Source organism: Neomonachus schauinslandi, chromosome 15 (assembly GCF_002201575.2).
Source record: "Neomonachus schauinslandi chromosome 15, ASM220157v2, whole genome shotgun sequence".
NCBI classification, from domain to species: domain Eukaryota; kingdom Metazoa; phylum Chordata; class Mammalia; order Carnivora; family Phocidae; genus Neomonachus; species Neomonachus schauinslandi.
The window spans coordinates 43619663-43641217 of NC_058417.1; the positions used below are offsets into that span (position 1 = coordinate 43619663).

Below are 21555 nucleotides of genomic sequence, written 5' to 3' on the forward strand. Positions count from 1 at the left end.
CAGGTCATGATCCCAGGGTCCTGGGATCGAGCCCCACATCGGGCTCCTTGCTCAGCGGGGAGTCTGCTTCTCCCTCTCCCTCTGCCTGCTGTTCTGCCTATCTGTGCTCTCTCTCTCTCTCTGTCAAATAAATAAATAAAATCTTAAAAAAAAAAATTCTAGCTAATGAGTGAAGAAGGAATGATAGATTTAGGTATAAATATTTTATAGTCCCTGATGATTTGCTGAGTCTAGTTATTATGTATAAATATAGCAGCTAATACCACAGTTAGAGAACCACTTGTACATTATATGCCTCCCACTGGAAAGCACCGGCATCTATATAGTGGTTTTGCCGAAAAAAACAAACAAAAAATGTTAATCCGATTAAGTCTTTAAAATCCTACAACCAGGGATGCCTGGGTGGCTTAGTTAGTTAAGTGTCTGCCTTTGGCTCTGGTCATGATCCCACATGGGTCTCCTTCCTCAGTGGGGAGCCTGCTTCTCCCTCTGCCTGCCGCTCCCCCTGCCTGTGCTCTCTCTCTCTCTCTCTCTGACAACTAAATAAATAAAATCTTGAAAAAAAGTCCTACAACCATGGTAATATAATTAGCAAAATCCAGACTGGAAAATCTATAAGACAAATTGCCTGAGAATAATGATGATGATGATGATGATGATGATCATGATGATGATCATGATGATAAAAGACATGGTAGGAGAACCTATAGATAAATGGAGATTTAAAAGACACATCAACAGGGGCACCTGGGTGGTTCAGTCGGTTAAGCATCTGTCTTTGGCTCAGGTCATGATCCCAGGGTCCTGGGATCGAGCCCCATATTGGGCTCCCTGCTCAGCAGGAAGCCTGCTTCTCCCTCTCCCACTCCCCCTGCTTATGTTCCCTCTCTCACTGTCTCTCTCTTTCTGTCAAATAAATAAAAGCTTAAAAAAAAAAAAAGATACATCAACAAACTGTAATGGGGACCTTATTGAATCCTGATGCAAAGTGTTAAAAAATGTTGACATTTATGAAACAGTTGGAAATTTGAACACTGACTATGTTTGATAATATTAAGAAATTATTATTAATTTTTGGATATCATAATTGTGTTTCAAATATATTTTTAAAAGAAAAAACACCTTGTAGAAATTCATACTAAAATCTTTACACATGAAATAATATAACATTGGAATTTGCTTCAAAATAATAAGAAATGGAAGTAGGGATAGGGATATGGATGAAATAGGATTGCCCATTATTGAAGCTGGGTGATGGGTACATGGGAAGATCATCAATTACTCTACTTTTGTATATGTTTGAAAATTCTGCAAATAAAAGATGAAAAAACAAAAAGTAAGAAAAAAAGGAATTCAGGAATTATTCCAATTTTCTGTGCAATTTAGGAATGAAACAACAATATTCCTGTGTGGAGAAGAAAAATCCTCTGATTTTTCAGGAGAAAAAAAGATCAAGAGAAAGAAAAGTTTTCAAGGACAATTGCATACTAAAAGAACTGAGGTAAATAATGATCTGGAAATATTTATTTTACTTTTGAGTGTTGTTTTTAGCTCTCAAACATTCCATCACATTTTAGTTCAAGTATTGAAATGTCACAGTCTTAATTATTTCCTCTTCCTCTTCTTCCCTCTCCCCCTCCTCCCTCTTTCCTCCTTTTCTTCTTCTTCCTTTCCTTTTTTTTTTTAATATAACAAGGAACCCTTTCAGAAGAATATGACATTTTCCCCCTTTTCCTCCATTAGATCTTTATTTTTATTACTGTGCTCTCTGTTAATACTTCTGCTGTTGTAACAATGACCCTAGGCATTCCTTGGCTGTGGCAGCATAAATTCAGTCTTGGCCTCCATCTTGCTCCGTATATGGTCTTCTTACCTGTGTTTGTATCTCAGGTCTCCTTCTACTTCTATAAGCACATCGTTGTAGATCTCATCTTGAGATCCTTGACTTTGTTCCATCTGCAAAGACCTTTTACCAAATAAAGTCACGTATATAGGTTCCAAGAATTAGGATATGGACATATCTTTTTGTGGGGCTGTCATTCAACCTATTACACTCACTATATGATGTACTTAGATACACTCTCTTTTGTCTGGATAATTTCTCCCATCTGTTTTCTAGTTTTTCTTTCTCTAGCTGAATCTAATCTGCAGTTTAACCTGTCTATTGAGATTTTAATTTCAGTGCTTATATTTTTTACTTCTAGACATTTTATTTGGTTTTTCTTATAATCTGCCTTCTGTCATGTTCTTTGTTCATGTTCCATAGTTGTTTCAAGATTGATATCTGATAAACCTAATATAAAGTCCTTGGGGATCTAAATCTGTTTATTGCTTTGTCTGATTCTCACTCATTAACTTATATACCTATATCCTATATATCAAACTATACATTTGATCTAAATCTGTGGGAATCTCATGATGACTCTGGATTTAGAGTACCCTCCTGCAGGAGAATTTGAATTTGCTTCTGCTCTGCACTTCAGAGCTGTTACAAACATGGGACCACTTTAAATGAATTTTTTGGTTTCTATTTTCCTAGCCCATGTATTTAGTGTAGATTTGAGTTCTACACTTATTTGTGGGTGGAGCTATAATTATAACTAATCAAGAGTAGTACTCTCTCTTCTCTCTCTCTCTCTTTTTCTTTTTTCCAGCCAAGAGCTGAGACAATGACAGATTTTACTCTGCATGCTTCTTTTATTGGGGGATAAATTGTTTTGGTTTGGTTTTTTTGCTTTTTTTTCTTTTCCCCTAGCCTATTCTTGCTGGTAACAATGCCTTTTGAAAATTTTGGCTCTATGTGGGATCTCAGTACCAATTCTTACCAATCTTGTATGGCTTCAGAGTCTTCTTTCTACATCCTGCATGGTCTTTAAAAGACAAGGCTCTAGATTCCATGTAAAATTGAAGACACCTAATATTATAGTCCTCATTTTCTTGTCTTTTTTTTTTTTTAAAGATTTTGTTTATTTATTTGACAGAAAGGGAGAGACAGTGAGGGAGGGAACACAAGCAGGGGGAGTGGGAGAGGGAGAAGGAGGCTTCCAGCGGAACAGGGAGCCCGATGCAGGGCTCGATCCCGGGACCCTGGGATCACAACCCGAGCCAAAGGCAGATGCTTAACTGACTGAGCCACCCAGGTGCCCCTAGTCCTCATTTTCTAAAGTGACGCTTTTCTATCTACCTAGCTACTTGCCACTTTTGAATCATGTTTATACATACATGTCAGGTGGATCGTTTTCTCAATCATAAGGATAATTTAAAACATAACTACCTGTGTTATTTTTTTTTTTAAGATTTTTGTGTACTTATTTATGTGTGAGAGAGAGAGTAGAAGCAGGGGGAGCAGCAGACAGAGGGAGAAGCAGGCTTCCCGCTGAGCAGGGAGCCCTATGCAGGACTCAATCCCAAGACCCCTGGGATCGTGACCTGAGCTGAAGGCAGCCGCTTCACTGACTGAACCACCCAGGTGTCCCACTACCTGTGTTATTTGAATAACTGTTTTGCTTCTTTACATTATTTTGCTCGTATAGTCAAAGCCTATATATATAGCCAGAATCTGGTGGTCTTGTCTTCACTGTACCATAGATTTGCCCTGCTTTGTAAAATCCATTATTATAAATTGACACAATATTAATATTAATTAGGAGATGATTTAGTTGCATATTTAGAAAAATGTGGCTTTGCAAAAAAATATTTTATAGTTTATTTCAAATTTTAGTATACATAAACTAATTTCCTTATGAAAAGCAATTTTACATCAGTGAGGAGCCTAGATATGATATGAGGAGCCTATCTTATAACAGGTTTATTGTCCAATAATGCTGGTTTACTAATGTGATCTCAGTCACCAACGTTCTTGTATTTGGCTCTAGATTGCCTCTTCCTCAGTGAAGCTGTCGAAGGAGAAGATGACTAGGGAAGAAAACTCTTTATTCAAGTTGCCGAATCAGTACAGTGTTCATAAGACTTTATCACCCTTTCGTACATCTTCCTCAATTAATCGGTATTTAAGTCATCGTATTTTTTACCCTAAATGTTGCATTCAGACTTGGGTTTTTCTTTTTGGAATCATCTATCCTTTCCACATAAAGTATGCAAAGTAGTTTGTGCAAAGTAAGACTCTGCTCTTAGGAAGGATGGTGTAGAGCTGAGCCTACTGTATATGGAAATGAAAGACTTAGAATTGAGTATTTATTGACCTCACATGCTAGCTTAGACTCTTGTACAATTCACTTTATATCTCTGGGCCTCAGTCTCCACATCTGTACAAGAATCTTGTACTAGATGGACTCTGGAGATTTCTTCTAACACTAACATTTTATGATTTCAGTTATTTACGTGTTATGGGATTAGATAAATCATCTTTTCAAATTGTCTCTACTGACAGGTTGTGGAATCTGGGATTCTTTGCTGTTTAAAGATATTCTTGTTTTTCCTTCCTATAATAACTTTCTAAAAATTTGCTGTGACTTGAATTAAGAGTAGCAATAATTGGACCACAGCCAAAGGATTGTGGGTCACGGCCACTACTTACTGACTAGGATAAATTCTGCTCCATAGAACAGAAAGAAGCAAGGTGGGAATTCTGGGGTGAAGAATATATAATTCACTATCGCTTGGACAGTTCTTTAAGAAAGGTTTTTGTGGAGAAAGACACTGGAGAATCTCAATCCATTGATAGGTTTGTTTTTATTTTTGTTTTTGTTTTTAAATTTAATTTAATTATGTTATGTTAGTCACCATACAATACATCATTAGTTTTTGATGTAGTGGATAGGTTTGTTAATATTTTAATGGAAAAATGGCATAAATATTGTGTGTGTGTGTGTCTGTGTGTGTATGGTGTTTTGTTTTGTTTTCGTGCTGCTTTCTAATGTGGCTGTTTCTTTGACAGGAAAAGGGAAATGAGCCTCTACAAGACATCATATAATCAAGTACCTCAAGGAGACTTATACTCACAAGAATTAAGTGGTAATAATAAGTTCTAGAATTTCTTGAATTAATTTCCTGATTGTGTGCTTTATTAAGAATTGTTTCAGTGGTTAGTATCTCTTTACTCCTAATGGCATATGATATCAACTAATATTACATGGTATGGCAAATGCCGTGAGCAAGGCATAAGTAAACTAAACTAAGTATTCATGAATATCTTCTTGTTGTATTGATGAGATAGGCAAAATAATAATATCTGTGCTTATTCTAGTTCAAATTTTTTGGGAAAAAATCTGGATATTACACCCAATGAATACATTAGTAAGCACTGGAGTCACTGATTTTACTGGGATTTAGTTCTTGGTATCTTAATATTAAGAATCATAGTACCCTTCACTTCTTGACACTGAGTTCTCCCATATCTTGGGCCTCTCCTCTGTATTTATAGAGTCATTTGGCATATTTTTCCACTTACCTTAACTCTGGTCATCATATTAGACATTTTTTTTTAAGTAATCTCTATGCCCAATTTGGGGCTCAAACTCACAACCTCAAGATGTTGCATGTTCTAGTAACTGAGCCAGGCAGGAGCCCTTATACTAGGCATCTTTTGTCCCCCAGTTTTATTGGGATATAATTAAGATGTAGCCCTGTATACGTTTAAGGTGTGCAGCATAATGACTTGACTTAAATACATTGTGAAATGATTACCACAGTAAGTTTAGTTAATATCTGTCATCTCATGTAAATACAGAAAAAAAGGAAAACATTTTTCCTTGTGGGGAGAACTCTTAGGATTGTAAACAACATCCATGGCCTTCCCTTTTGTCTCATTGGAGAAAATGCCCTTTCATGAGACTAATCCCTTCACTCTTGATTTTCTTTCCTGCAGTTTTCTTCTGCTTCCTCAGGGACTATGTAAAATTTTTTAAAGATTATTTATTTGAGAGAGAGAGAGCAGGGGGAGGGGCAAAGGGAAAGGGAGAGAGAGAATCTCAAGCAGATTCCCTGCTGAGCATGGAGCCAATGCAGGGCTATGTCTCACAACTCTGAGATCATGAACTGAGCAGAAACCAAGAGTTGGACACTTAACTGACTGAGCCACCTAGGTGCCCCAGGACTATGTCAATTTTATACTCTGCTTTTCAGGGAAGCTTCTTCAGAGTTGTTTTCCTTAATTATTTATTTACTTCCCATAACACTGAAACCTTGTTTCCATCTCCAATACTCTATTAAAACTCCTATTATTAAAATCATTATTCTCAATATTTTAGTCTTTCTCTGGTATTTAGCCCTGTCATCCAGCACCTGTTTTTCTGAAAATTACATGTTGTATCCACTGAACTAAATTCAACTCAGCAGACATTTTTTGAGGATCTATCCTGAATTAGACACTGGCACTTGAAGAATGAAAAATCTTGCCCCCTAAAAGTTGACAGTTTAGTGAGGAATATTAACATGCAAACAGTCACAATACCAAGAGCTTTGACTTAGATACATACCAAGTGGTATGGGAGCATGGAAGAAGGATTTAACATTCCTAGGTAAAGTTGTGGAAGCCTTTACGATGTGAATTTTGCATGACTTTCTCACAGTTTCTGAGAGTTCTTTAGAACAGATTTAGAGGCCATTCACCCTAGATGGACCTAAATAAGTCACAAGATCCATTTTAAAGCAAAGGATTAGAACACAAAGATTTGCTCCTCTTTCTTCTTTTAGTGATTATTGTTGTTGTTTTTCCTTGAGAGAGGGTGTATCAGGGATAAGGATAATTATTCATTTGAATTAACTGTTTTGGTGTGTGTGTTTAGCACTTCAGAAGGCCTGTAAAATTTTCAGCAAAATTCAAAGTGGTAAGATTTATGTGAATGATCTGCCAATGATCCATCATACCTTGAAGATTTCTATAAGTGATTCAGAAATGCGAAAGGCACTAAAGACTATTGATATTGATGGTAAGTTTTATGTTTTCATTATTAGTTTAAGGTCTGCAAACATAGATATAAGTTATATGTTGGTTAGATTAATTGCAAATCATAGGAAAGCTAAGCATTATAATATGTTATAAAAACTGTTTTTTTGCACATTTATGATAATGATATTAAAAATTGGGCCTCAGGTACATAATTGGATTGTTAATTACTGGATTGGATTATGACATACTTTCCTCAATATTTGGTATTTTTAGACCTTTGATTTTTGCTAATTACACGGGATAGGAATGGGATAGGGAAAGTTTCTTAAGGCAAAAATGTTTGAGTATAAAAGAACAGATTAATATAAAATTATTATAAAAATTAATATAAAATTAAGAACTTTTATTTATCAAGACACCTTAAAGTAAAAAGACAAGTTACAAACTTGGAAATATTTGCAATTCACAGAACTGGCGAAGAATTAATTTACAGAATGTGTAAAGAACTCATACAAATCAGTAATAATAGAATAGAAAAATGGGTAAGACACATGGACAAGTATTACACATAAAAGAAAATATGTATAGCCAATAATCATATAAAAATATGTTCCATCATCAGTAGCCAAGGAAATGTAAATAAAAATTCTAATAATTTCATTTGAAATCACCTAGAAAATAATTATTCTTTTGTAGTCGGTGTCCAATACTTTAATCTAAGAAGTAGATAATAGGGAACTGATTACATTTATAGACCATTCCAAGCTTGTTAAGGAGGAGAGACAAGTTTAGAATAAAAATGGCATAGATAAGTTGAAGGGGTGGCCAGAAATAAAATAAATTCAGAGTAAATAAATGCAAAGTAATACTCTAAGGTTGAAAGCATCAAGCTGCTCAAATATAAGATGTGGTTTTATTATTACAAAAGATTTGTAGATGGAAAATCCTAGGAGAGGTATGGACCACCAATAGAATGTTACTAAGCAATCTAATAGTATTGAATTGACAAGTTGCAATACTGTGTAGGTATCCATCTGTCCATCTATCCAAGTCATCCCAACATTTTTTGAGTGTCTATTGTAGACAGCTTTCAGAGGGTATAAAAATAAAATGATAAAAATAAATCAAACTTTTAGAAAGGTTGAAGCAGTTCTATTCTTTCTGACATGTTTATTTATCCATATGTTAATTTTCTTGGCAGATCTATTTTTTCTGACATGTTTATTTCTCCATATGTTAATTTTCTTGATGATTTTTTTGAGATTTATATTAAAATAATTATTCAAAGTGGAAATAACTTCATTCTCTGGAAGCACAGGAGAATATAAAGAAGAAAATAAAACTTATGTATAATCCCACTACATAGAGCTGAACTTTGGTATTTTTGCATATATTTTTCTAGGATTTTTCTAAGCATATGAGTGTGTGTGTTTGTGTGTGTGTAAATGTGGTATATACACATGCATGAACACATAATTTTAAAAAATATATATGGACTCATATGCATACAGTTTTGTTACCTTTTTCTGTTAACATTATATGTTAGTCAACTTTCCATGTAAATAAGTATAGATCTAAGTATAGCTCCTTTTTAAATGACTGTGAGTTATTCTGTGGGACAGATCAAAAAACAAAAACAAATTGTTTTGAAAAATAACCTGTATAACAAATAATCTATATAAATATAAATTATTTCTAATATTCTTACAGTTACAAGCAGTGTTTTCTTTCCCATCAGACAAAAGATAGCTAAAATTGAAATTGCTAGGTCAAAGAATGTGAAATTTTTAAGGTTTTTAGGTAATATTGTTATTAGAAATCCAAAGCAATAAAACTGTAGAACTTTAGGTATTCAAGACATTAGATGTAGCTTCTTCCAATTACCTGGATTTACCATTGGGGAAACTGAAGGGTAGAAAGATGAAAGTCTACTCTAAACTATCATATTTGTTTTTATTTTATTTTAATTCCAGTGTTGTTAATATAAGGTGTTATATTGATTTCTGGTGTACAATATAGTGATTAAACAATTCCATATATTACTTAGTGCTCATCAAGATAAGTGTACTCTTAATACCCTTCACCTGTTTCACCTACCTCCCATCCACCTTTCCTCTGGTAACCACCAGTTTGTTCTCTAAAGTTAAGGATCTGTTTCTTGGTTTGTCCTTTTCTCCCCACTTTGTTCATTTGTTTTGTTTCTTAAATTCCGCATATGAATGAAATCATATGGTATTTGTGTTCCTCTGACTGGCTTATTTCACTTAGCATTCTACTCTCTAGCTCCATCCATGTTTTTGCAAATGGCAAGATTTCATTCTTTTTATGGCTGAATAATATTCCATTGTATGTATATACCACATCTTCTTTGTACATTCATCAGTTGATGGACATGTGAGCTGCTTCCATAATTTGGCTATTGTAAATAATGCAATAAATATAGGGATGCATATATGCCTTTGCATTAATGTTTTCATATTCTTTATAGTAGTGTGATTACTGGATCATATGGTAGTTCTATTTTTAATTTTTTGAGGAAACTCCATATGGTTTTCCACAGTGGCTGCACCAGTTTGCATTGCCAACAACATTGCATGAAGTTTCCTTTTTAGTCACATCATCGCCAATGCTTTTTATTTCTTGTGTTTTTGAATTTAGACATTCTGATAGGTGTGAGATGATATCTCATTGTGGTTTTGATTTGTATTTCCCTGATGATGAGTGATGTTGAGCATCTTCTTATGTGTCTGTTGGCCATCTGTATGTCTTCTTTGGAGAAATGTCTGTTCATGTCTTCTGCCTATTTTTAAATTTGTTTGGATTATTTGTTTTTCTGGTGTTGAGTTGTATAAGTTCTTTATATATTTTGGATACTAACCCTTTATTGGATATGCATTTACAAATACCTTCTCCCATTCAGTAGGTCGTATTTTTGTTTTGTTGATTCTTTCCTTCACTGTTCCAGCCATCTTTTTATTTTGATATAGTTCCAATAGCTTATTTTTATTTTTGTTTCCCTTGTCTGAGGAAATATATCTAGAAAGGTGTTGCTATGGCTGATGTCAGAGAAATTATTGCTTGTGCTCTTTATTAGGATTCTTATGGTTTCAGGTCTCACATTTAAGTTCTTAATCCATTTTGAGTTTATTTTTGTGTATGGTGTAAGAAAGTGGTCCAGTTTCATTCTTTTGCATGTTGCTGTCCAGTTCCAACACTATTTGTTGAAGAGACTTTTTCCTATTGCATATTCTTGTCTGCTTTGTTGAAGATTAATTGACCATATATTTGTGTGTTCATTTCTGGGTTTTCTATTCTGTTCCATTGATCTGTATGTGTCTATTTTTGTGCCAGTACCATACTGTTTTGATTACTACAGCTTTGTAATATAACTTGAAATCTGAAATTATGATATCTCCAGCTTTGTTTTTCTTTTTCAAGATTGATTTGGCTATTTGGAGTCTTTTGTGGCTCCATACAAAGTTTAGGACTATTAGTTCTAGTTCTATGAAAAATGCTGTTGGTGTTTTGATAGGAATTGCATTAAATCTGTAGATTGCTTTGGATAATATGGACATTTTAACAATATTTGTTCTTCTAATCCATGAGCATGGAATGTCTTTCCATTTGTTTGGGTTGTCTTCAAATTCTTCCACCAGTGTTTTATTGTTTTCAGAATACAGGTCTTTTACCTCCTTGGTTAAGTTTATTCCTGGTATTTTATTATTTTTGGTGTAATTTAAATGGGATTGTTAAATTCTTAACTTCTTAAGAAGTTAAATTTCTTAACTTCTCTTTCTGCTGCTTTGCGATTAGTGGCCATACAACCAATTTTAGATGATATATGTTAGTTTAAATTTTTGCTCATTAATTTTTACATTGAAAAAATATAAGCCTACATTGAATATCTTTTTTTTTTTTAAAGATTTATTTATTTATTTGAGAGAGAGAGAATGAGAGAGAGCAAGCACATGAGAGGGGGGAGGGTCAGAGGGAGAAGCAGACCCCCTGCTGAGCAGGGAGCCCGATGCGGGACTCGATCCAGGGACTCCAGGATCATGTCCTGAGCTGAAGGCAGTCGCTTAACCAACTGAGCCACCCAGGCGCCCCTACATTGAATATCTTGGTGATAATTACAAATACATGAAAAAGTTTCATATGTGAAGTTAAGGTTTTTTTGTTTTAATTTAGTATTTTTAGCTTTTGGAAGTTTAGAAAGTACAAAATGAAAATTACCTCTTCACCCTAATCTTTCTATATAATTCCTCATGGTAAACACTGTTAATAATCTGGTAGGTATTCTTCCTGGCTATTTGTTATATACATTTTAATTAGCGCATGTTGATTAATGGTGAAATCACCTCTAAAATTTTTGCTATAACAAATAATGCTACAAAGAACATTCTTATTCATTAATTCTTGCACATCTGTGTAAATATTTTTATAGGATAGATTCCTAGAAATGAAGAAGCTGGGTCATAGGATATGCATATATCCATAGGAAAATGGTTTATGTCAAATTATATTATTTCATCCAGCTTTATTGAGATATAATTGACAAATAAAATTGTGTATATTGTATATATTTAAGGTGTACAACATGATTTGGTATACATATACATTGTGAAATGATTACCATAATCAAGTAAATAACACGTCCATCACCTCATGTAGTTACTTTTTTGTGTGTATGTGATGAGAACATTAAGATCTCTTAAGATCTACTCTCTCAGCACATTTCAAATATACAATGTAGTATTATTTTTTTTTAAAGATTTTATTTATTTATTCATAAGAGACAAAGAGAGAGGCAGAGGGAGAAGCAGGCTCCCCGCTGAGCAGGGAGCCCGATGCGGGACTCGATCCCAGGACTCTGGGATCATGACCTGAGCCGAAGGCAGACGCTCAACCATCTGAGCCACCCAGGCGCCCACAGTGTAGTATTATTAACTGTAGTCACCATGCTGTAAATTAGATTCCCAGAACTTGTTCATCTTATACCTAAAGTTTGTATCCTTTGATAAACATCTGCCCATTTCCTCCACACCCCAAAATATATCATATATGTATAGATATAGTTACATAGATATCACAGTTTCTTTATCTATTCACCTGTTGGTGAGCATTTAGGCTGTTTCCATTTCATGGCTATTGTGAATAATGCTGCAATGAATGTGGAGTGCACATATCTCTTTGAGATAGTGCTTTTATTTCCTTTGGATATATATATAGAAGTGAGCTTGCTGGATGATATGGTAGTTCTGTTTTTAATTTTTTGACACCACCTTTGTACTTTTTTTCATAATTGGTTATAATACCAGTAGATTTTAAAATTATCTGAATATTTTATAGTTTTACTGAGGTATAATCAGAATATTTAAAGTATACAGTTTGAAAATTTTGACATATGTATATACTTATGAAAACTCAATACCTCTTATTCCTACCCCTTTGTAAGTCCTCATTCTCTCTCCACAAGCCCCCTCACCACTCTCCAAGTAAACACTAATCTGCTTCTGTCACTACAGACTGTTTGCACTTTCTAGAATTTTATATAAATGGGATCATGCAGTAAGTACTCATTTTTTAGTCTGATTTCTTTCATTCAGCTTAATTATATTGAGATTAATCTATGCTTTTATACATATAAGTTTATTTCTTTTTGTTGCTAGGTAGTAATCTCTTTTGTGGATATGCCATAATTTGTTTATCCATTCACTAATGATGGACATTTGGGTTGTTTCCAGTTTTTATTACTAATAAAGCTGGTGTAAACATTCATTTGTATGTCTATGTGTGCTGCTATGCTTTCATTTATCTTGGGTAGATACCTGGTGGTAGAAGATTGGGTCATATGGTAGATATATAGTTAAATTTTTTAGGCTTGCAAAGCAGCTAAATTATTTTACATTGCCATGAGCAATATATGAGAGTTCCAGTTGCTCCTCATCCTTGCCAATCCTGGAATGGGTGAGCCTTTAAAAATTGTAGTCATTCTAATAGTTGTATGGTATTAACTCATTGTGGTTTTAATTTGCACTTCCTGAATGATCAAATGATGCTTATTTGCTATCTGTATATCTTATGCCCATTAAAAATGTGTTTGTGTTCTTATTATTGCATTTTGAAAGTATATATTCTGAGTATGTCCTTTACTACATATGTGATTAGTAAATATTTTCTTCAAGTGTATGGCTTGTCTTTTCATTTTTTGAAGAATGTCTTTCAAAAAGCATAAGTTCATACTTCTGAAGAAGTCTAGTCTACAATTATTTCTTTTATGGATTGTACTTTTGATGTTTTATCTAAAAGGTTTTTGTTTAACCCTAGGTCACATAGAAGTCGGAAAACAAGTCAAACTAGTTGATTGAAATTTGTGCAGATGTTTCATTGTTTTTTGAAGGAGAAACCACTCTCAAGTTATTATACTGAAAAAGAAGTTTTGAGGCAGACAACTTGACAAACTTTCCAATATTAGAGAAAGTGTTTCTGTGGTTTAGAAATGAGAACCACTAAGCCTTGTCAATTTCTCTGACGTTAGAAGCCTACAGACTGCTGGAAGCATTGAAATGTTCTTTTATAGGTTACTTTGTTCAGATGACATTAAATTGAATTGTGGGTTTATAATAATTTCCTTCTGAAATAGATAAACCCTTTCAAAGTTGGCCTCATTTACTAAATGAAGAGGGAAATGACTTCGTAGTTACTTAACTTGAAGAATCTTGAAAAATTCAGATGTTCCTTGACACAGATCTATACTTGTCTAGAAAATGGGATTTAAGAACCCCGATTCTGGAAGCGGGGGAAATCGGAGGGGTAGACGAACCATGAGAGACGATGGACTCTGAAAAACAAACAGGGTTCTAGAGGGGAGGGGGGTGGGAGGATGGGTTAGCCTGGTGGTGGGTACTGAGGAGGGCACGTTCTGCATGGAGCACTGGGTGTTATGCACAAACAATGAATCATGGAACACTTCATCTAAAACTAATGACGTAATGTATGGGGATTAACATAAGAATAAAAAAAAATTAAAAAAAAAAAAAAGAACCCCGATTCTGTGTTTTGTCATACTTTGTAAATCTGGATTTTCAACTCTAGTTGCTATTAGACATGACCTGTGCATTATCATGCAAGAAAAGTCATAATTTAAACTTCTAATTCAAGCCAAAGATTTCTTACTGAAATTTTCATTTGTACAATTTAGATTTCTTTTTTTCTTCTTTTAAGAAATAGGCATGGGGCGCCTGGGTGGCTCAGTTGGTTAAGTGACTGCCTTCAGCTCAGGTCATGATCCTGGAGTCCCGGAATCGAGTCCCGCATCGGGCTCCCTGCTCAGCGGGGAGTCTGCTTCTCCCTCTGGCCCTCCTCCCTCTCATGCTCTCTGTCTTTCATTCTCTCTCTCTCAAATAAATAAATAAAATCTTAAAAAAAAAATAGGCATTACTTTTTGCTTGAGAAATGAGATGATATTGGGGGGTTAAGGATTGGTTTAATATTGTGCAATATTTTGTGCATTTGTTTTAATGTACTTTGTGTACGTGTATGTAATGAGAGCGAGTGAGAGAGAGGAGAGAGAGGAAAGGAGGACAGGAGAGAGGGAGATGGAACAATGTGAGGCAAAGCTTTCATTAGAATCTCAATTGGATCCACAATCTCCCCCAAAACCATGGGTATAGAGGGCTTTTCTAGAACACAATCAAATCAATCCTATTCTTTCAAGGTAACACCATTATGTATGTAAAATTGACACGTTGCATGATTTTTTTTTAACCTAATTACAAATATAAAAATTAGAGCTTTGAGCAAAGAGCACTGCAGTATCTTTAATTCTAGTCTATATCATTTGTATTATTGCTGAACACTATTTATTATATAATTACAATATGTAAATTTTTTTCTGATAAATTTTCTTTTTACATTCTATATTTAATGTTAATGTTGACTATCCTCGTGTAAAGACTATGGTATTCTAATATCAGTCAATTCTATTCACATTTTTAGTTTGCATTTTTATCTCATGTTCTTAGTGAGTTTGCTAATGCAGTTTTTTTCCTTCTGTTTCTGAACCATTATTATAGTTAATGGAATGCTGGACTTTTCAGATTTCCTTAAGGCTGTGAACGATGTTTGTTATTTGGTCTCTCGGGATCCAGGTAAAAAAAAAAAAAAACTTCTTCAGAATTAAAGAACAGAATGATTTTGATTGTAACTGATTTTAAGGTGGGGTGGTTATATGAATTTACATTTTTTTCAGAATCTTTTAAGTACTTTTCCCCCCAGGAGTCTAGGTTGAGAAAAATTAGACATGAGTTATTTCATAAAAGGAACTGAAAAGTGTGGATCACTTCCATGGTATCCTAATTTTCTTTCTCTAATCTCCATTGGATGCACACAACTGATAGATTAATTTTCTTTTCTTTTTTTAAAAGATTTTATTTATTTATTTTGAGAGAGAGAGTGAGACAGAGAGCACAAGCAGGGGGAACAGCAGGGAGAGGGAGAAGCAGGCTCCCCACTGAGCAGGGAGCCCGATGTGGGGGCTCGATACCAGGACCCTGGGATCATGACCTAAGCCGAAGGCAGATGCTTAACCGACTGAGCCACCCAGGTGCCCTGGATTAATTTTCTTAATGTGATTTTTGTCATGTCATTCACCTGCTCAGAAATTTAGATGTTCTTCCTATGATCAAATGAATGTAGTCCAAGCTCTTATGCTTAGCGTCCTCACCTCCTCATAATTTTGCTTGACATTCCTCCTTTCTCTGTAGAATCTTTTCCAGGCAAGAACCCCATGCTCCAGTTAATCAAAAATCTCTATACATGCCAGTTTCATTCTTATTTCCACACCTTTGTTCGTGTGTTTTTTCTTTTTTTCCCTTTGAAGTCTTACATGTTTTCTTCTATATGTTAACAGTACTCTATTCACTGCTTATATTTCTCCCAAAAAATTTCAGATGCTGATGGATCTCCTAACAACTTTTAGTTTACACTACATATAAATTGCAAAGAAAGTGATTGGAAGAACTATTCATGTTAGTGATAGAAACAGTGCTTCCAAAAGTCTGAGATCTCTAGTATTCATGACCTAATTTTAAGTTTCTTGGTTTAAAACAAAACAAAACAAAAACCAGTTCCTTGGTGTTTTCATTAGGCAAGAGATCAAGTTCCTATAATCAGTCCTTGGGATTATATATTTTTGTAGTCAACCTCACTGTATTTTCTTAGAATCAAGGATATATGAATGCGATAGTCTTCATATATCTGGATAAGCAAGCAAAAGGCAAGAAAAACTTAATGTTTATGTATTCATTAATGTAATAAATGTTATTAAGCCTACCATATACAGCAATTAACAATATAGATAGGGCGCCTGGGTGGCTTAGTTGGTTGAGCGACTGCCTTTGGCTCAGGTCATGATCCTGGAGTCCCTGGATCGAGTCCCTCATCGGGCTCCCTGCTCGGCGAGGAGCCTGCTTCTCCCTCTAACCCTCCCCCCTCTCATGTACTCTCTCTCTCTCTTATTCTCGCTCTCTCAAATAAATAAATAAATCTTTTAAAAAAAAACAATATAGATAAATGCTTGGCTTGCTTTTCTTTTATTAATCCTTACTTCCTACTTGGCATTTTGATTAACTCCTATAGCATTGGTTTTCTCTTGGTTCTCCCTTTGTCTACTTGGTTTTCACCTTGAAAACCAAGCTTTTTCTTGACTATAGATTTATATGTGTGTTTGGGTTCCTAAGTGCTGCCTACTTTTTTTTTTTTTTTAAAGATTTTATTTATTTATTTGAGACAGAGAGAATGAGAGAGAGAGAGCACATGAGAGGGGGGAGGGTCAGAGGGAGAAGCAGGCACCCCGCCGAGCAGGGAGCCTGATGCGGGACTCGATCCAGGGACTCCAGGATCATGACCTGAGCCGAAGGCAGTCGCTTAACCAACTGAGCCACCCAGGCGCCCAGTGCTGCCTACTTTTTAAGCCACAGTTTAGCTCCCATGTATTCCTTTGTTTTTCAAATCCCAGATTCCTATTTTAACTTTATTTTTGTTTATGGTCAAATGTTCTGAGACTAACAAAGTCCCAAGTTTATTTTTTACCTCTTATTTATTTATTTATTTATTTATTATTATGTTATGTTAATCACCATACATTACATCATTAGTTTTTGATGTAGTGTTCCATGATTCATTGTTTGCGTGTAACACCCAGTGCTCCATTCAGTACGTGCCCTCTTTAATACCCACCACCAGGCTAACCCATCCCCCCACCCCCCTCCCCTCTAGAACCCTCAGTTTGTTTCTCAGACTCCATAGTCTCTTATGGTTCGTCTCCCCCTCCGATTTCCCCCCCTTCGTTTTTCACTTCCTCTTATCTTCTTCTTCTTCTTCTTCTTTTTTTTTTTAACATATAATGTATTATTTGTTTCAGAGGTACAGGTCTGTGATTCAATAGTCTTACACAATTCACAGTGCTCACCAGAGCACATGCCCTCCCCAATGTCTATCACCCAGCCACCCCAACCCTCCCACCCCCCACCACTCCAGCAACCCTCAGTTTGTTTCCTGAGATTAAGAATTCCTCATATCAGTGAGGTCATATGATACATGTCTTTCTCTGATTGGCTTATTTCGCTCAGCTTAATACCCTCCAGTTCCATCCACGCTGTTGCAAATGGCAAGATCTCATTCCTTTTGATGGCTGCATAATATTCCATTGTATATATATACCACATCTTCTTTATCCATTCATCTGTTGATGGACATCTTGGCTCTTTCCATAGTTTGGCTATTGTGGACATTGCTGCTATGAGCATCAGGGTGCACGAACCCCTTCAGATCACTACATTTGTATCTTTGGGGTAAATACCCAGTAGTGCAATTGCTGGGTCATAGGGTAGCTCTGTTCTCAATTTTTTGAGGAACCTCCATACTGTTTCTAGAGTGGCTGCACCAGCTTGCATCCCACCAACAGTGTAGGAGGGTTCCCCTTTCTCCGCATCCCTGCCAACATCTGTCATTTCCTGACTTGTTAATTTTAGCCATTCTGACTGGTGTGAGGTGGTATCTTATTGAGGTTTTGATTTGGATTTCCCTGATGCTGAGCGATGTTGAGCACTTTTTCATGTGTCTGTTGGCCATTTGGATGTCTTCTTTGGAAAAATGTCTGTTCATGTCTTCTGCCCATTTCTTGATTGGATTTTTTGTTCTTTGGGTGTTGAGTTTGATAAGTTCTTTATAGATTTTGGATACTAGCCCTTTATCTGTTATGTCATTTGCAAATATCTTCTCCCATTCTGTTGGTTGTCTTTTGGTTTTGTTGACTGTTTCCTTTCCTTTGCAAAAGCTTTTTATCTTGATGAAGTCCCAATTGTTCATTTTTGCCCTTGCTTCTCTTGCCTTTGGTGATGTTTCTAGGAAGAAGTTCCTGCGGCTGAGGTCGAAGAGGTTGCTGCTTGTGTTCTCCTCTAGGATTTTGATGGACTCCTGTCTCACATTGAGGTCTTTCAACCATTTGGAGTCTATTTTTGTGTGTGGTGTAAGGAAATGGTCCAGTTTCATTCTTCTGCATGTGGCTGTCCAATTTGCCCAACACCATTTGTTGAAGAGACTGTCTTTTTCCCATTGGACATTCTTTCCTGCTTTGTCGAAGATTAGTTAACTGTAGAGTTGAGGGTCCATTTCTGGGCTCTCTATTCTGTTCCATTGATCTATGTGTCTGTTTCTGTGCCAGTACCATACTGTCTTGATGATGACAGCTTTGTAATAGAGCTTGAAGTCCGGAATTGTGATGCCGCCGGCTTTACTTTTCTTTTTCAACATTCCTCTGGCTATTTGGGGTCTTTTCTGGTTCCATACAAATTTTAGGATTATTTGTTCCATTTCTTTGAAAAAAGTGGATGGTACTTTGATAGTGATGGCATTGAATGTGTAGATTGCTCTAGGTAGCATTGACATCTTCACAACATTTGTTCTTCCAATCCATGAGCATGGAACGTTTTTTCATTTCTTTGTGTCTTCCTCAATTTCTTTCATGAGTATTTTATAGTTTTCTGAGTACAGATTCTTTGCCTCTTTGGTTAGATCTTTTTCACCTCTTAAAACAATATGCCTAATTCTTGAATATGCTATTTTTATAAAATAGCCAAGCAATATATGAATATAAATATGTAAAAGAAATACCTTTCTACGTTTCTTTATGCACATCAATAAAAATTTCCAAGTCAATAAAAACAGTTGGAGCAAACAATAGGCTAGCAAACAAGCTTAAAAGGAAAATCTGGGGAATGAGATATCCATAGAGGCCTTTGAAAAGGCCTTTTCATATTCAAAAAATATGAAAAAAAACCACATTCCTGAGCACCTAGATGGCCACACACATGGATAGGGCCATACCTAGGAAAACCTGAGCAGGTCCTGAACTCTCACCTCTGGCTTATATTGATTTAATTCTTTAATTAATTTTTAATTCTTCCTAGATTCTTTAATTCTTTCTAGATTGTTAGTTTAATGTTGACTTTGGAATATTTTTATATGTAATTTGAATATATATGTATGTATGCATATTGATATATTTTGTAAGACAAAATGAGTTACCAATTCCTAGGCAGAGTAGAACAAGAGGACCTAAATCTTACAGAGGCAAGTGAAAAGATCAAGCATACAGTTAGGAATCAAGAGACCCTAAGAAAATAAAAGGGAAAAATAGAATTCTCTTCTACTTTAAGAGAAAGGGGTCATGCCAAATACATTATTGTCTAGCATGATTTTTTTTTTTAACTGAATAATATGTCTTGGAAGGTTTTCCATGCCAGTAGGTGTAGGTCAGCCTATTACTTTTTAATAGCTGTATGGTATCTGAAAAATGTAGATATACTAGAATTTATTTAACTAATCCTTTATTATTGAATATTTAATTGGTTTTAATTACTTTAGTATTATAAATAATTTCTCAATGAATATAACTTTTCTTATATTTTTTAATTTTATATATACTTATTTTTGTATTATATTTTATATCTGTGCCTATATCTTTATGATGCCTTTGTAAAGCAAAATTAGTTATCAATTATTAGGTAAAAGAGAACCAGAGGGATCTGTGCATGCATTGGAGCATGCCTTCAACACTCAGACAGATAGTTTTCAACTCTTCCTTAGCCTTCACTTCCTTCTTAAGTGTATCCTCAATGTAAGCCAGAGGTGAGAGTTCAGGACCTGCTCAGGTTTTCCTGGGTATGGCCCTATCCATGTGTGTGGCCATCTAGGTGCTCAGGAATATGTTTTTTTTTCATATTTTTTGAATATGAAAAGGCCTTTTCAAAGGCCTCTATGGATATCTCATTCCCCAGATTTTCCTTTTAAGCTTGTTTGCTAGCCTATTGTTTGCTCCAACTGTTTTTATTGACTTGGAAATAGGCCCATGACATATTTTTGGATGGAAAGATAGTAGACTGTATGTACTGTTTTATTTGGGTGAAATGTTCACAATCATTGATGTGCATAAAGAAATGTAGAAAGGTATCTGAGTAGGATATTAATCAAAATATATCATTTTTTGCATGCCCTGAATGGGAAATTTGTGTTGCTTTTTTCTTTATTCTTTGTACAGTTGTGGGTTTACTTGACTTTTTAAAATTAGTATGTCATTAGAAGAGCAGCAATAACATTGAAGAGCAGGACTTCAGAATCTGTCTTTTTGTTGTTGTTTGTTTCAAGTTTTATTTAAATTCTAGTTAGTTAACATATAGTGTAATATTGGTTTCAGGAGTAGACTTTAGTGATTCATTACTTACATATAACATCCAGTGCTTGCTCCAACTGTTACCCACCACTTCAGGCATTCATAATGTTAACTAATTGCCTCTGATTGTTTTTGATGAGTACTCCCAGGGAAAAGACTCTGCATTGGGCAAATTTTGAGTCAGGTCAAATAAGGATGGTTGTGCAAGTAAGGTCTTCCATGGAACCACCAAATAGGTCTAATAATGACAGTTCTTAGGGAATGGGGCTTTGAAGAAGTTCTAACCTCATTCTTTTCCATTGGCTGTCAGGCTGCTGTTTTTCATCATGATTGTAGGCTCTTAGTTTTCAAAGTCCCTAGGAAGCTGGGATGGTGAGATGAGAATATGGCAAGTTAAATGCCACAAAGTTCACTATTATTGAGATTCAGCCATTTTTCTTGAAAAAAACACCCTTTGGATTACTGTAAGCCTTTGATTTATATCCAGAATTTTGAAAAAAGTTGATCTGATAATTTTCGCCAGTGTTCTCATTGCTTTTATGGAGGAGAGGGTTCTCAACGGTCCTTCCTCTGCCACTGTTGCTCACTTGATCAATAACTACTGGTTGAATGAGTGAATAATGCCCAGTTCTTCCTCCCTGCCTGTGCAAATCTAAAACCTTGTGGATCAGTTTGCTCGTTATATCTTGAATTCCAAGAAAATGTGGTCTGACTATAAAGTGATTTGCTCTCTGGTATTGATTATGGGAACTGTGTGTCCTTATCAAATTAAATTAAGGATTGCAGTGGTCTGAGGAGCACTTAAATTCAGCATTAGGACCAGGTATCAATCTGTTTAGGTTTTAAGGAAGACATTTGTTTAGGGAAAATTCTCTCATTAATATGAATATTTTCTTCTAACTGTTCTTTCCAATTCACTTTTGATACTAAGGACTGTTAGCATAAGAAGATGAAGTTTCTAGGGATGCCTGGG

The 21555-nt window shown here is 35.3% G+C and overlaps 1 protein-coding gene across 1 annotated transcript in view; it reads left to right on the plus strand.

Moving 5' to 3' along the window:
• The window catches only part of EFCAB13 (EF-hand calcium binding domain 13), a 93828-nt gene that overhangs the window by 12335 nt on the left and 59938 nt on the right, over positions 1-21555 (plus strand). Inside the window, 4 exon segments of the mRNA XM_021678370.1 lie at positions 1387-1501; positions 3876-4006; positions 4898-4974; positions 6747-6890. Of these exon segments, the coding sequence (XP_021534045.1) occupies positions 1387-1501; positions 3876-4006; positions 4898-4974; positions 6747-6890 (467 nt within the window).